The sequence below is a fragment of the Notamacropus eugenii genome, chromosome 2 (assembly GCF_028372415.1).
Source record: "Notamacropus eugenii isolate mMacEug1 chromosome 2, mMacEug1.pri_v2, whole genome shotgun sequence".
NCBI classification, from domain to species: Eukaryota; Metazoa; Chordata; class Mammalia; order Diprotodontia; family Macropodidae; genus Notamacropus; species Notamacropus eugenii.
Genome location: NC_092873.1, coordinates 392,086,749 through 392,100,061, shown reverse-complemented (window position 1 = coordinate 392,100,061; position 13,313 = coordinate 392,086,749). Strand labels below are relative to the sequence as shown.

General features: G+C 37.3%; 1 protein-coding gene across 1 annotated transcript in view; it reads left to right on the top strand.

Annotated features, from left to right (window-relative positions):
* Nucleotides 1-13,313, top strand: part of PCNX2 (pecanex 2) — a 395,633-nt gene that overhangs the window by 24,998 nt on the left and 357,322 nt on the right. The window contains exon 5 of the mRNA XM_072647501.1: nt 9,274-10,572. Coding sequence (XP_072503602.1) covers nt 9,274-10,572 — 1,299 coding nt within the window. The remainder of the gene's footprint in view (nt 1-9,273; nt 10,573-13,313) is intronic.

Sequence of the window (13,313 nt, the reverse complement as noted above, 5' to 3'; positions counted from 1 at the left end):
AATATATTTATATAAACATATATAATATAATAAATATATATTCATATAAATCATACATATATGTGTGTACATATACACACATATGATATATATCATAATATATATCATGATATATATCATGAAATATATATTATTATTATTATTATTATATACACACACATATATATGATTCAGTTTAAGGGCAGCTAAGTGTCACAGTGGATAGAGTGCTGGGCCTAGAGTCAAAAAGATTTATCTTCTTGAATTCAAATCCAGCTTCAGACACTTACTAGCTGTGTGACCCTGGGCAAGTCACTTAACTCTGTTTGCCTCAGATGCCTTATCTGTAAAAGGAACTGGAGAAGGAAATGGCAAATCATTTCAGTACTTTTGTCAAGAAAAGACCAAATGAGGTCACAGAGTCTGATATGATATGAATAAAAATTCAGTTTCAACCTTTCTCATCAGAAATTACATATGTCATGTTCAAGTTTCAAATTTGTTTAGACCAATTCACTAGAAAAAACTTATTACCTCAGAAACACCATCCAATGACAAATGAAAGTAGTGTCACTAAGTCACTGATGTCAAATATTTTTCCTGTGTCATCTTCTTTAAAAAATGAGTGAAACAAATTATGTAGCATTCTGTTTAGTCCATCTTTAAAAAGTTATTGCTTCTACCTATCTCTGAAAACTTTCTTTATTTAAAAAAAAAACTCATAGATAAGTCATTCTTGAGAGGTACCATTAAGAAGTGGATATAGAGCTGGCCTGAGAATCAGGATGACCTAGTCTCAAGTCCTGCTTTGAATACATAGTAGTTGTGACCATGAACAAGTGACTTAACCTCTTAGTGGCCCCAGGCATCAGCTTAGAATCTTTATGATCCCAAATTGTTCATCCTTCCCAACATTATTACCTCCAAATGTTTGCTCTGTCTTCCTTCATTTCATTAAAAAAGCAGTTTGTTTCAGTGTACCTCAGTTCGTTCTCAAATGGTACCAGTTACTAACTGAAAAGAGATTCCTCCTACGACCAGAGGACATGTTGGTTTTCTTAACATAACTTCCCTTTTTGGTATGAACGTGTGAGCGAGTGCATTGATTTTCAGCGTGATGCAGATAAGATTCAAGGGCCACTTCCCTCTGTTTATATATCTAGGGAAGATTTTTATTTGTGTGTAGTTCTTCTCAAGTAAATGTAAGTCCAAGTTCTGAATATTTTATGGGTCATCAATTCACAGATATATACAGTTTCAAAATAAGTTCACATTTCACTGCATATATTTATATCTGGGACAAACTCATAGCATACATTGATTTTTTAATAAATCTTTCAAACTCTACCATGGAACATTGTAGTCTGTTAAGGTAGAAGATCTTATTCCCAAATGACTGCTAATATGTTTGTTCACCAACTTCCTTGTCACATCCTTGAGTAGAGCTGCATAAAAAAAGAATAAATTCACTGAAGCCTATCAGTTCATTGATCTTGGGGAAGGGGTCAGGTTCTCGTATCATCAGTACAAATAGAACATTAACATGTAAGTACATATTAACAGCATAGCTTTGTCATGTTATTGTCATCAAAGTCAACTATGTTGTTCCAACAGAAAACTGATGGCAAGATTAAAAATATTGAATAGCAGGTTGCATGCTATTTTAAAATGATCCATATAAACATTTATCAAAGCCAGTCACACTGTCATTGTATTCAGGAGTCTTTCCACAAGTATTTAATGAGTCCCTGCTATATATCCAATGCTGTCTTGGGCCCTGGGAGGATTGCAAAGTAATATAAAAAATAGTTGATGTACTAACTATTGTAGTTAGGTAGAGAAGAAATGCATGTGTGAAATAGTCTCAGCATGGGGCAGGAGATTTGGAATCAGAATTCCTGAGTTAAAATCCTAATTCAATCATATGCTCTCTAAATATTTGAAACCTTAGGTAAGTCATATAGCTTCTTGGGGCCACAGTTTTCTCACGTTAAAAATAAATGGAGAAGTTGGAAAATGATATGATCACAGAGGACCCTAGAAGCAATCTTTTGAACATACCACTATTTCAAGATGTGTCACAAAGCAGCACATAATTAAAGACAAATCAGAGGACACTTACCTATCTCCTACCATGTGTAATGCTCTGTTGTGACTTCTCTTCTGTTTTTTCTATGTGCTGTCTCGTTTTATTTCATCAGCTCCCACTGCTGAGATCCATTCCTGCAACTCCAGCTGACTACTGGATATTTCAAACTGAATATTCCATATGTTCATCAAATCTAAAACAAGAACTCATATATTCCACTGAACCCATTCCCAATTTCCAAACTTCTCTTTTTCCATCAACAGTGACACTATTCTTTCAGTTAGTCAAGTTGATGACCCTAGTGTTATCCTTGACTCATCCTTTTCCTTCATGTGACATATCTAGTCAGTTGTCAGATTCTGCTATTTTTTTACTTCCAATACTATCTTTCACATCTCCCCCTGCCGCCATTTCCAAATTCACAAAACCACCCTGTTGTTTCCTTCCCTTATCATCTCTTATCTAGACTAATTTAGTAACTTCCTAATTGATTGGATGTAAACTCAAAGTAAGAATTCTTCTTTCCTTCCTTCCTCCCTCTCTTCCTTTCTCCCTCCCTTCTTTCCTCCTTCCCTTCCTTCCCTCCTTCCTTCCTTCCTCTCTCCCTCCCTCCCTTCCTTCCTTCCTTTCTTCCTTCCTTCCTTTCTGGTATTGATGTCCCCAGCATGTAACACAACATCTGGAACATAGTAGTAAACATAATAAATTCCTATTGATTCTCAGATCAATCATAAGCTCCTTTGTATAATTTTTAAAGCTCTTCACCACTTGGCCCAAGCCAACATTTTCAACCTTATTATACACTCCTACCCTTCCCGCACTCTATGTTCCAACCAAACTAACCTTTTGATGTTCTTTCCATGGTAATCCATCCTCTCTCTTTTACACTGTCTGTCCTCATGCCTAGAACATACTCCCATTTCACCTCTGCCTTTTAAGATACCTTGTTCTTCATAACTGTTCAAATACACTTACGTGAAGCCTTTCCTGATCCTCCCCACCTCAGCTGCTAGTGTCTTTCCTTTTCCCAAAATTACTTTGTAATTATTTTGTATGCGTTTCCTATTTATGTATCCATTGTCTCCCTTGATGGCAAGTAAGTTCTTTAACGTCAAAGAATGTTTAATTTTTGTCTTTTCATCTCCATGACTGGAGCCATGCCTCACAAACATTGAGAATCATACACAAGCCTGAGAGACACTTAATAAATGCTTGCTTATTGATTGATTAATTAAAGGTACTGTGCAAACATGTGGGAAAAAGGAAAAGGCATAAGATAGAAGCTGATATTTAAAAGATTAGAGTCTCTGCAAAGATAAGCTAAATGTAAAAATTAGTTAACAACCAAAAAGCTTCACATACAGTCAAATGAGTGCTGTGACTTTGGAGGCAAGAGAGATCACATTTAACGGGAGCAGTAAAGAAAACTTTCACAGAGGAGGTGGAACTAAAGCAAGGTCTGCATGAAGGACAGGATTTGGATGGGATGGAGAGAAGGGGGAGAGGCTTCAAGGCACGGACGATGGTATCTTTCCTGCTCCTCCCAGCTGCTCAAGTTTCTCCTCCCAAATAATCTTGCATTTACTTTGTTTGTATTTATGGATGTACATGTTTTTCTCTTTAGAATGTCAGTCCCTTGAATGCAAGACTTTCATTTTTGTTTTCCTGTCCCCAGCAGTGTTTGGCATATGGTAATATCCATTGGCATATCCATTTGCTTGCTTACTTGTTTGGTAGCAACTAATGAATCATTTAACCTTTCTGTTAACCTTAGAATGAAGATTACCTGCAGGGAGACTTGTGGGAGATAAATTAGGAAGGAAGGCCCAGGCCTGAGTTTGAGAGATTTGAATTTACAACATAGATCATGTGTGTATTTTATTCTGTAAATCAGTTGTCTTTCATCCCAGTATTAAGACATTAAAATAACTAGATTTCCTGTCATGGTCCTCTTTGCCAGCTCATTGGCACAATTCTCAGTGGGTCATGTGGCAAACACCAGGAGCCAGAGAGAAGGTGAGATATAGGGATGAGAGAACCAGAATTCAAGGAGGGGAGAGGATTTACCACTTGAACACTCTGTGTTCTATTTCTGGAAGCTCACTGTAGGATGTGACATCAGTGACAGATGAGTCACCCCATTGCTCTTCTAGATTTGCTTCCCTCAAGGAATGCTATCTCTGCTGAAGGGGTAGATCCCCTTCTGGATTGAGCCAGATCCTTATGAGACACAACTGCTGGTCTAGCGCCCACCATATTTTAATGTGACTTGACAATGTCTAGCCAAACTGACCTTGAAAATGTTATTCATTCATGACATTCCATCTCCTGACTCCAGGACCTTTTTTGCATCAGCTATCCTCTATGTCTGGAATGTACTCTTGTAGTTCTGCCTTTTAGAATCCTTGGGGTTCCTTCAAGACTCAGTCCAAGCTCGATCTTCTACATGAGGTTTTTCCTGATTCCTTCAGCTACTAGAACTTTCCCCTCCTCCCCCAAAAAGAATTATCATGTGTATATTTTATAAGTTGCTGTTGACAAAACATAAGCTGTGTGAGGACAGGAACTGTTCTATTTTGGTCTTTGCATCCCCAGGGCCTAGATAGCACTGAGCAGGCACTTTATAAATAATTTTCTTTATAATTTATTTTTGGAGATATCTAAAATAAAAAAAAAATAGGAAGAAGGAACAAAGCAGATTGTCTTAATTTTCTCTATAAAGTAGGAGATGTCATCTACTGAGAGAGATAGAGGTAGAATTGGGAGTCAAGGAGATAACAGAAGGTAGTCACTGTAGGGAACATGACAGAGGGTCAGTTGGGAGAAAATAAAATTATTACCTTGAAGCACCAGGGATCCTGTTGAGATTAAATATATTAATTTACAATGGACTTATCACAGTTGTATGACTTTCTACAAGAGCATTCAGCAGAAGGAATATCTGGGGATGACTTCAAATTGATGCCTATCAGGTTGTGAAGAGTGAAAGGAAAAAGAGGGAAAATGATCGAAAAGCAAAGGATAGTACCTAGGTGAGCTTCTTAGTTATAGACTCTTAGTGAGTAAATAGAATAAATGAGGATTTATGAAGTGTTTACTATGTGCAAACCACTAAGGATCCAAATGTAAAACAAAGATGTTTCTGCTCTTAAGAAGATTACATTCTAATAAGTGGAAACAACACATGTTAGGGAGTGGTGGCCAGAGAGGCTTGGAAAGTTACAGTTTTGGTGAGCAGTGCCACAGGGGAGTAGATTGACACACTTTTTCTCCAGTAGCAATGGCAGTAAATGACTTCATTATGGCTCAAGAGTTGAGAAGTTTTCAAGGGGGAATTAAGAAGAGAGAGTGCCTGTGAGAACAAGGTTGTTTTGCCAGGGTAGTAAAGGAAATGTGTCTGGAGCCTGTCTAAATGCCTCCAGGAGGCATTGTAGGGGTGTCTGTCTGTGACCATATATTGTGTGAACAAACCCTGAACTCTCCCACTGCCATGCCTTTATTCTTGCCATTCCTCATGCTTAAAATGTCCTCCCTGTCCCTCTTTCCTTACTAAATTTTCATCCATTCTTTAAAGTACAACCAAATGCCATTTTCTACGTTAAGCCTGGCTCTCACATACGAAGGTACAGAACCAAATGCTAATTCACTTTTTTTCAAAGAATCTTTTCTTAATGTCTCACTTTTTTTACATCACCACCAATTCCCAAGGCCTACAGTCCCCCAATTGGCATGCTCCCTTATAACAAAAAAAGAACAGTGAGGCAAAACAAATCAACACAGTCTCATTCCATATCTATTGTCCAATACCTCTCTCCTGAGACACAGAAAATGTGCTTCACTATAAAGTTCTCTGAAGTTTAATGCGCTTTTCATGAAATATTTTATATTACAGTAATCCATTTTTGTGTCTTAGCCAGCTTCTAGACTGTAACCTTCATTAGGTCAGGAACCATGTTTTGTTTATAATCTAAAACACCCCTGTAGCACCTAGGACAATGTAAATAGTAGGTGCTTAATAAGTGTTTGTTGAATGGATATTTGAGTGGATGAATGGAATGATCTGGCTTCAGTTGTGGAAAATGATTAAAAAACAATGGTGGTTTCACAGTCACTGGTGACTGTTTAGACTAGTTGCATTGGACCATCATTTAAATACATAGAAGAAAAGACACATTTTGGCACTGAGTCAGAAGTAGCTCTAACTTCTACAGGGGTATTAACTTCTCATAATGATCTTGCATTCTGTGTCACTTTTGTATGTTCTTTCCATGAGATTCAAGCTGTAGAACTTCATCATGTGTGCATGTGTGGGTGTGTTTTCTGGGAGAAGATCTGTAGAACTTACACTAATTGTTTCACTCATTGGGTTGAGTCAACTAGCTAAGGTTATGTCCCATAATTATATTTTGTCCCCAGATTTTGCTTACCTCAACAAGTCAAGCCAAACTAGTTGACAACTATCAATTAATAATTATTGACAATAATTGATATGAATATTTTAATAAGAATAATTCATTTGGGGGCAGTTTAGCTGGTACATTGGATAGAGAACTGGATCCAGTGTCAAGAAAACCTGAGCTCAAATATGGCTTTATACAGTTACTAGCAGTGTGACCCTGAGCAATTCATTTAACTTTTATTTGCCTCAGTTTTCTCATCAGTAAAAGTGGGATAATAATAGCAGCTAGCACCTATGAGGGTCAAATAAGATAATATTTGTAAAGCACTTAGTATAGTGCCTGGAACATAGTAAGTGCTGTATAAATGTTTAGTTATTAATATGATTTTTATGGTTAAACAACTACTATGGACCAAGACCTGTGCTAAGCACTTGAGATACAAGGTAAGGCAACAAAAATGACAACAAAATCCCACATCTCACCCAGAGCATATTTCTAAGGTATTTTCTTCTCTCACCCCTAGAGTACAGCGTCACAGATAAGTAGCAGTAGCTGACAAAAAATTAATAATCAAACACAGTCCTTGTCCTCTAGGTGTTTAAGATGAGAGAAGATAAGAGAATTTCCTTGTTTTTAAGTGCTTGGCACTGGACCAGTACTTGACACATTGTAAGTTCTTAATAAATGCTTGTTGGTTGATTATAAGCTAGTTAGTGATATAAAATGCATACTGGTGAAAAGTAACTATAACAGCCAATATTATATAAATGCCAAGTGATATCCTACAAATAATAAATGATTTAGGATTTTAGGGGAAATGGGGAGGGAGAAGAAAGGAGGGAGAGGAGGATACAGAGAGAGAGGGAGAGAGAGAAAGAATGAGAATCTGTTATCTAGGAAAGTCTTAGTTATGGAAGTAAGGTTTCAGCTGTGCACTAAAGGGATTAAATATCAACAGGTGATAGAGAAGTAATGAAGAAAACAAATTCCATATAAAAGAAATAACATATTTGAAAGTGCAGAAAAACAATACATTTGGTGAGGGTGGAAGGTTATTAGAAGAGAAGCTTGGCTACAGTGGAGAAGATATTTAGAAGACTAATGGGAGATAATACCAAAAACATAGGGGCAAAACTATGGAGGACTTTAAATGCTGAACTAAGGAGTTTGGACTTTATAGGCAACAGGGAGACATTGAATGATTTTGTTCAGGAGAGGGAGATGATGGAAGTAGTGCTTTAAGTGCAATTTATAAATATTCATCTGGAATCAGGGTACAAATAAATTCTAATAGAATCTAATCAAGTAATAATCTAATCTAATAGACGAGATAATGAATCCAGCTGGGTGACTCCTATTTGAATATTAGGTGATAGTACTGAAATTTAGTAGCTAGGATAGCACCTTGCCTATAATAGGTACTTGATAAAATATAGCATAGTAGAGAGAGTGCTGAACTTGGAGTCAGGAAATTTGGGTTCAGATCCAATCTGTGCCACTAGCCGAAGGATCATCAGCAAGAGATTTAACCTTTCTGAGTCTCAATTTCTTCATCTGTAAAATGTAATATTATTTCCTGTAGCATTTCCCATAGTTATTTTGAAGCTCATGTTGTGTATATGATCTATGTAATAACATAATTTATGTAAAGTGATTTGTGAACTTTGAAGTTCTAAAGCCTGTCTCTTGAGTTTTTGTTGTTATCAAACCTGTCATTTAATCAGTGTGAGGGACTTCAAGTGTGGAAACTCCCTCATCTGATTCAAATTGTCACCTCATCAATAACTTAGAGTCTTAAAGAGTTACAGTTATCTATTCCACATTGCAACTTTCCTCATCAATGACACAGAAGTTTAAGAACTCAGAAATGCATAAAATATATGAATAGCACTGTATAATATCAATCCAAATTTTACAATAAGGCACTATGAGCACCTCATAAAAGAAAGTGAAAAAAAAATTCAGACATTTTCTATGTCTATGTGGATTTTCCAGAAAGGTGCCATGCCCTTCACCCTTGCCATGTGGAAGGGATAACTGATCTTAATTCACTCAGGGGTTAAATAACTTGCCTGTTGTTACACAGCTAGAATGTCAGAGGCAAGACTTGAATTCGGGTATTCCTGACTCCAAGACCGGCAATAGATTTTGCTTTGTTGACTTCATTTCTTTTTTTTTTTCAGTTAAACTATGGTAAATGTAAATGAAAAAGTGAAAAAAGACACAAAAGGACGAATATGAGAAATAGCAAGAAGAAAGAATTTAAGGTGCTTGGTGGAGCTGAAGGAAGAGATTAGAATCAGTGAAGCTACCTAGGTTTTAAGCTACCTAGGTTTTACACTTGGGAGATTAGGAGAATTTTAGCACCATTTATAGTCATAGAATTTTCTCTTCAGCAGGAAAAACTGGCTTTTGGGGGAAAGGAATAAGTTTGGTATTAGGCAGTTTTCATCACCAAAAGGAATGTGTTTGTTAGCATATGTGGAAGTGCTATGTATGCTCTATGAAACATTTATAGAAATTTGCAAGTCATAATTAGTCTCCTTCAGATTCAGCCATGAAACAAAAACCAAGTGCCATAAGGTACAAAACTGGGTGTCTGGAATGAAATAAAGCGATGGTAATTTCAAAACAGTTTCATGATGGAAGTTTTTCTTTCCTCCATTTCAAGCTCCCACCTGTCTTTGGTGCTGGTCTATTTTACTTTTCATTAGTGATTGGTGAGTTGGGACACTATGTATTTCAGGTGCTGGTCAGTGACTTTTCAGTGGATGCTGCTGGTGACATATTGTTTATCTATTCCAGGTGTCATTCTATCAGAAGATCAGCCTGTAGCACCAGTGTCATCTACCTCACCTTGTATCAAGACAGAAAATTTACCTGTCTCTACAACAAACATGTCAGATACTGTGACTGCAGCAGCAATATTAATGAAGCCAGTTGCCATGGAAGCAGCGATCAATAATGAAGTAAGAGGAAAAGGAGAAAAGGTACAGCCTCCTCACCACCACAGATCAGAGGATGTTTTGGTGGGCAAAGAGGTGATGAAAAAGTTGCCACATCTCTCCTTGTCTCAATGCGATGTACTAGGAACTGGAATTACTTTTCAACCCTGGGGAAGTGAGAATTCAGTACTAATCACAGAGCCTTTCAGCAAGCCAAAGGATTCAAAAAGAGAACAATTACAAAGCAGATCCCCCCAGGATAGCCTGAGCAGCAGCTGTCCTCAGTGTAACACTATCATCCCCAAACAGGCAGAGGAAGAGCCAGGGAACAATTCCTGTCAGGCAGATCAGTCCTTAAATGAGGAAGATGACTGTTCAGACAGTGAAGTTGCCATAACTCTTGTTGATAGTTCTCTCCCTGGAGATCCTCTGAGTCTGCATGAACCCATCAAAATAGTTATCACAATGAGCAGTACTCCCAATTCCATGACTGAATTGGAAAATTCCCTGCATCTGAAAGTGATTGGCACAGAGAAAATGGGAGCAAGGTCAGATGCTCACCCATCTGTCACAGATGTAACCCATCCTCAAAACAACGAGCAGATCAGAATTCCTGTGATCACCTTTGAATTGTCAGAAGATGGTGAAAATGATGCTTTTCCAGAAGTCAGTGAAAGAGAAAAGACTCCAGAGAGATTAATGGTGGACATCTCTTCTAATCCATGCTCTGGCTATGAATCTGGAGAGCTGGACAATGCAGCAAAGGAACGTAATGATACCCTAAACGGTGATTCAAAAACAGTTCCTCTGGTGACATCTACTCTGACCTGCAAAATGGAACCAGACAAGGAAGGGCAGGATAGTCTTGACCCATCATCTTGTAAAACAGCCCACGAAAAAAGACCTGCCCGTGTCCTCAGTGTGGATAGTGGGACAGATGTTCTATTAAGTAAAACACCCACCGAACTCCCAAGTGATAAGGAGAAGACATTGCCAACTTCTAAATCTGACCTGGAAGCTAAAGAAGGGCAAATTCCAAATGAATCCAATTTTCTAGAATTTGTCTCCCTGTTGGAATCTATTAATACATCCAAGGTGATGGCATCTAATCTATCCAATGGCACAACAGAGCTGATCAAAGAAAAAGGGGTCATTGGAGGTATGAGTCATGTTCAACCCTGTTTATGTCTAAAGAAAGCAAGGGGATTATTTACTGTTTGCCTCTTCACAATGAGAATTTGCCAAATAGTAAGGTGGGCATGCTGAAACCCTTTGCTATTTAGATTTATAATGAAAGTTTCTGATATTTGAATGTTGAACTGCATCTGAAGTGTGTTTGTTTTTTAAAGTGTTGATCTTTCAATTACTTTAAATTATTTTAATGATATTGGGGCTGATCTTGAATGGTAGAAAAATAATTTTTATAAAATTCTGGTATATAAATATTATTAATTTTATTTATGAGAACAATTCCAAGTACATATTACTAAAGATGGTAAATGACAAATAGACATTTCTTCATTTAAAGAGCAAATACATTTCAGAAAAATTTACTATAAATATGGTGTTAATTCTATTTTCCTGTTGACTTCCTTTATGAAATTAGGAATCTATCCACTGCATAGAGAATCACAAAACATAGAGTACATCTTTTATAAGGAAGAGATTAGAAATCATGAAATCACTTAACAACTGGCAAGTTGACTTCTCTAGACTTCAGCTTCCAATTCTATAAATTAAGGGATTGGATTAGATTATCTTTAATTCCTCCCCAAATTCTAATGTGACTTTTTGGATGCTTAGGATGCACCGAAACCTTGGCTAAGATGGAAGGCAGTCCTATAGCACTCTGTAACTAACTGTCCTCCTAGGACTGAGAATTACAGAATCCAATATTGAAAGGGATCTAGTAAAAGGGTCATCTAGTCCCACCCTTTGTACTCTTTACAAAGTGATTTATTTTTTCTTCCTAGAAATTAAAAAAAAAGTACCATTCCAACTTTTGAGTATTGCTCTTGACCTCTCAGTCATCCAGTCAGGTTATCCCTGTTTCTAACTTGCAAAATTTAGAAATTGCCCCTCCTCCTTTCCTTTAATCATTTCTAGTTAATCATTTATCATTTCTAATAGAATGGAACTGCTGTTGCCTTTTTGTTGAGAGGTTGGGTTAATAAAGATTCAGTTAGGATACAAAGACTGGTGAGAAAGTTGAAATAGAGCACTTTACCTGAGAAGCAGGGAGAAAGACCAAGATCAAAACTGGTTAGATCACTAGCTCGACTGAAGCAATAAGGCCTCAGTCCCAGGCAGGGACTTACAACAGAATCGGTTGGGGCAGCAGACCAAAGTGGCATCACAAAGGGCATTAAGAAGATGGATTAGGAAGTGAGAGAGGCTGAGTATAAATAAATAATAATAACTAAAACACTGAAGCAGATGGAGCAGAAATAGACTGTGATCCCAGATGCCACCAAAAAGAGCGTCTTAAAAGAGAAGTTTTATATGAACTGCAGCCTTTAAATGGGATGACTTAGATCTTCCCTGGTCAAACCCACCTTGGCAGATGTTCCTAGTCTTAAAGGTCTAGGCAAATCAAAGAGGGTGCCAATCACCTGGCTTAGTGACCATATCTCTGTGTGCCCAGTAACCTTTTGTGTCCATTTCGTGTATACAGAACTGCTATAGCCTTTTGATGGACTGCAGACTCAAGGTAACTTTGGTTTCTCCATTGATTAGGAGGCTGATACCTCTAGGTCTCCAGGATCGTCTTTATCGGATTCTTCTTTTAGCTGAAGCCAGTGTCCTGAAAGTTAGGCTTATGGTGGGGTAAATTACTGCTGTAATATCATACTTAAAGTTCTATCATATTTCACATGCTAGCCCTTTGCCTGAAAATTCTTTTAGTGATTTTGAAATTGAATTTATTATTCCCATAAGAAATATAAATAGATTTACCTTATAAATAGATTTATATAAATCTATATAATCTAAATATTATATAAATTTATATTTATATAAATAGATTTATCTTATTACTCCATGGGGTAGATCCCATTAGAGGGAGGTCTTCTCTCCAGTAATATAGATTGGAACTTATCAATTTAAGACTCTTGCCCATGTCCCTGTGTATGATCTACACAGGAGGTCCACCAGTATGTTAAGATTTGTCCTTGAGTCTCCTGGACATAAATTATGTTCTATGTAGCCTGAACCAATGGGGCATGTATGTTTGTTAGTTGTCTCTTACTTTCACTATACGATCAACCCTTGCTTTTCTCAATCATACTTGTTGATGATGCTTGTGCTATTTCTGTAGTAAGGAATTTCATGTCTGTCATATATCGTAGCCTTCTCATGCCCACCAGCTGCCGCTCTGTTGTCCTTCAAGTCAGCCTCTACTTTAATTTTTTTTTATTTTGGAATGTCTTATTCCTTGCTGCCATACAACAAAAAAATGAATATTTGGTATTAAAGAGATGGAAATTTGATCTAGGGGGAATCTCAGGGTCATTAAAAGAACTTTGCAGTTTCTCAAAGGTAGTCTATCCCATTCTTTTCATCCTATTCAATTCTAGGTCCAATTCATTGTTCATTTGTAATATCTGTAATGCACAACAATAGGTCCCTGCCCAAACACCACTTAATGTCTCTTTTTGGGATCATCCTGGCTTCAGAGTCATTATCAATAGTAACCGTTGCTCTTTTCCCTCCCACCTTGATTTACTTATTTTTTTCTTTTGCTCATTAAACCCACTGCATTCTGGGCTTTCTCCAGTCATCCTAATGAATATCCAGATGGCTCAGGAGGGGAAAGTGAAACTGGTGACCTTGCACAGCCCTCTCTTATTCAAAACAAAGTCAAATGCAAGTCATGTCATCATTTCTCTGATGTCATGGTCT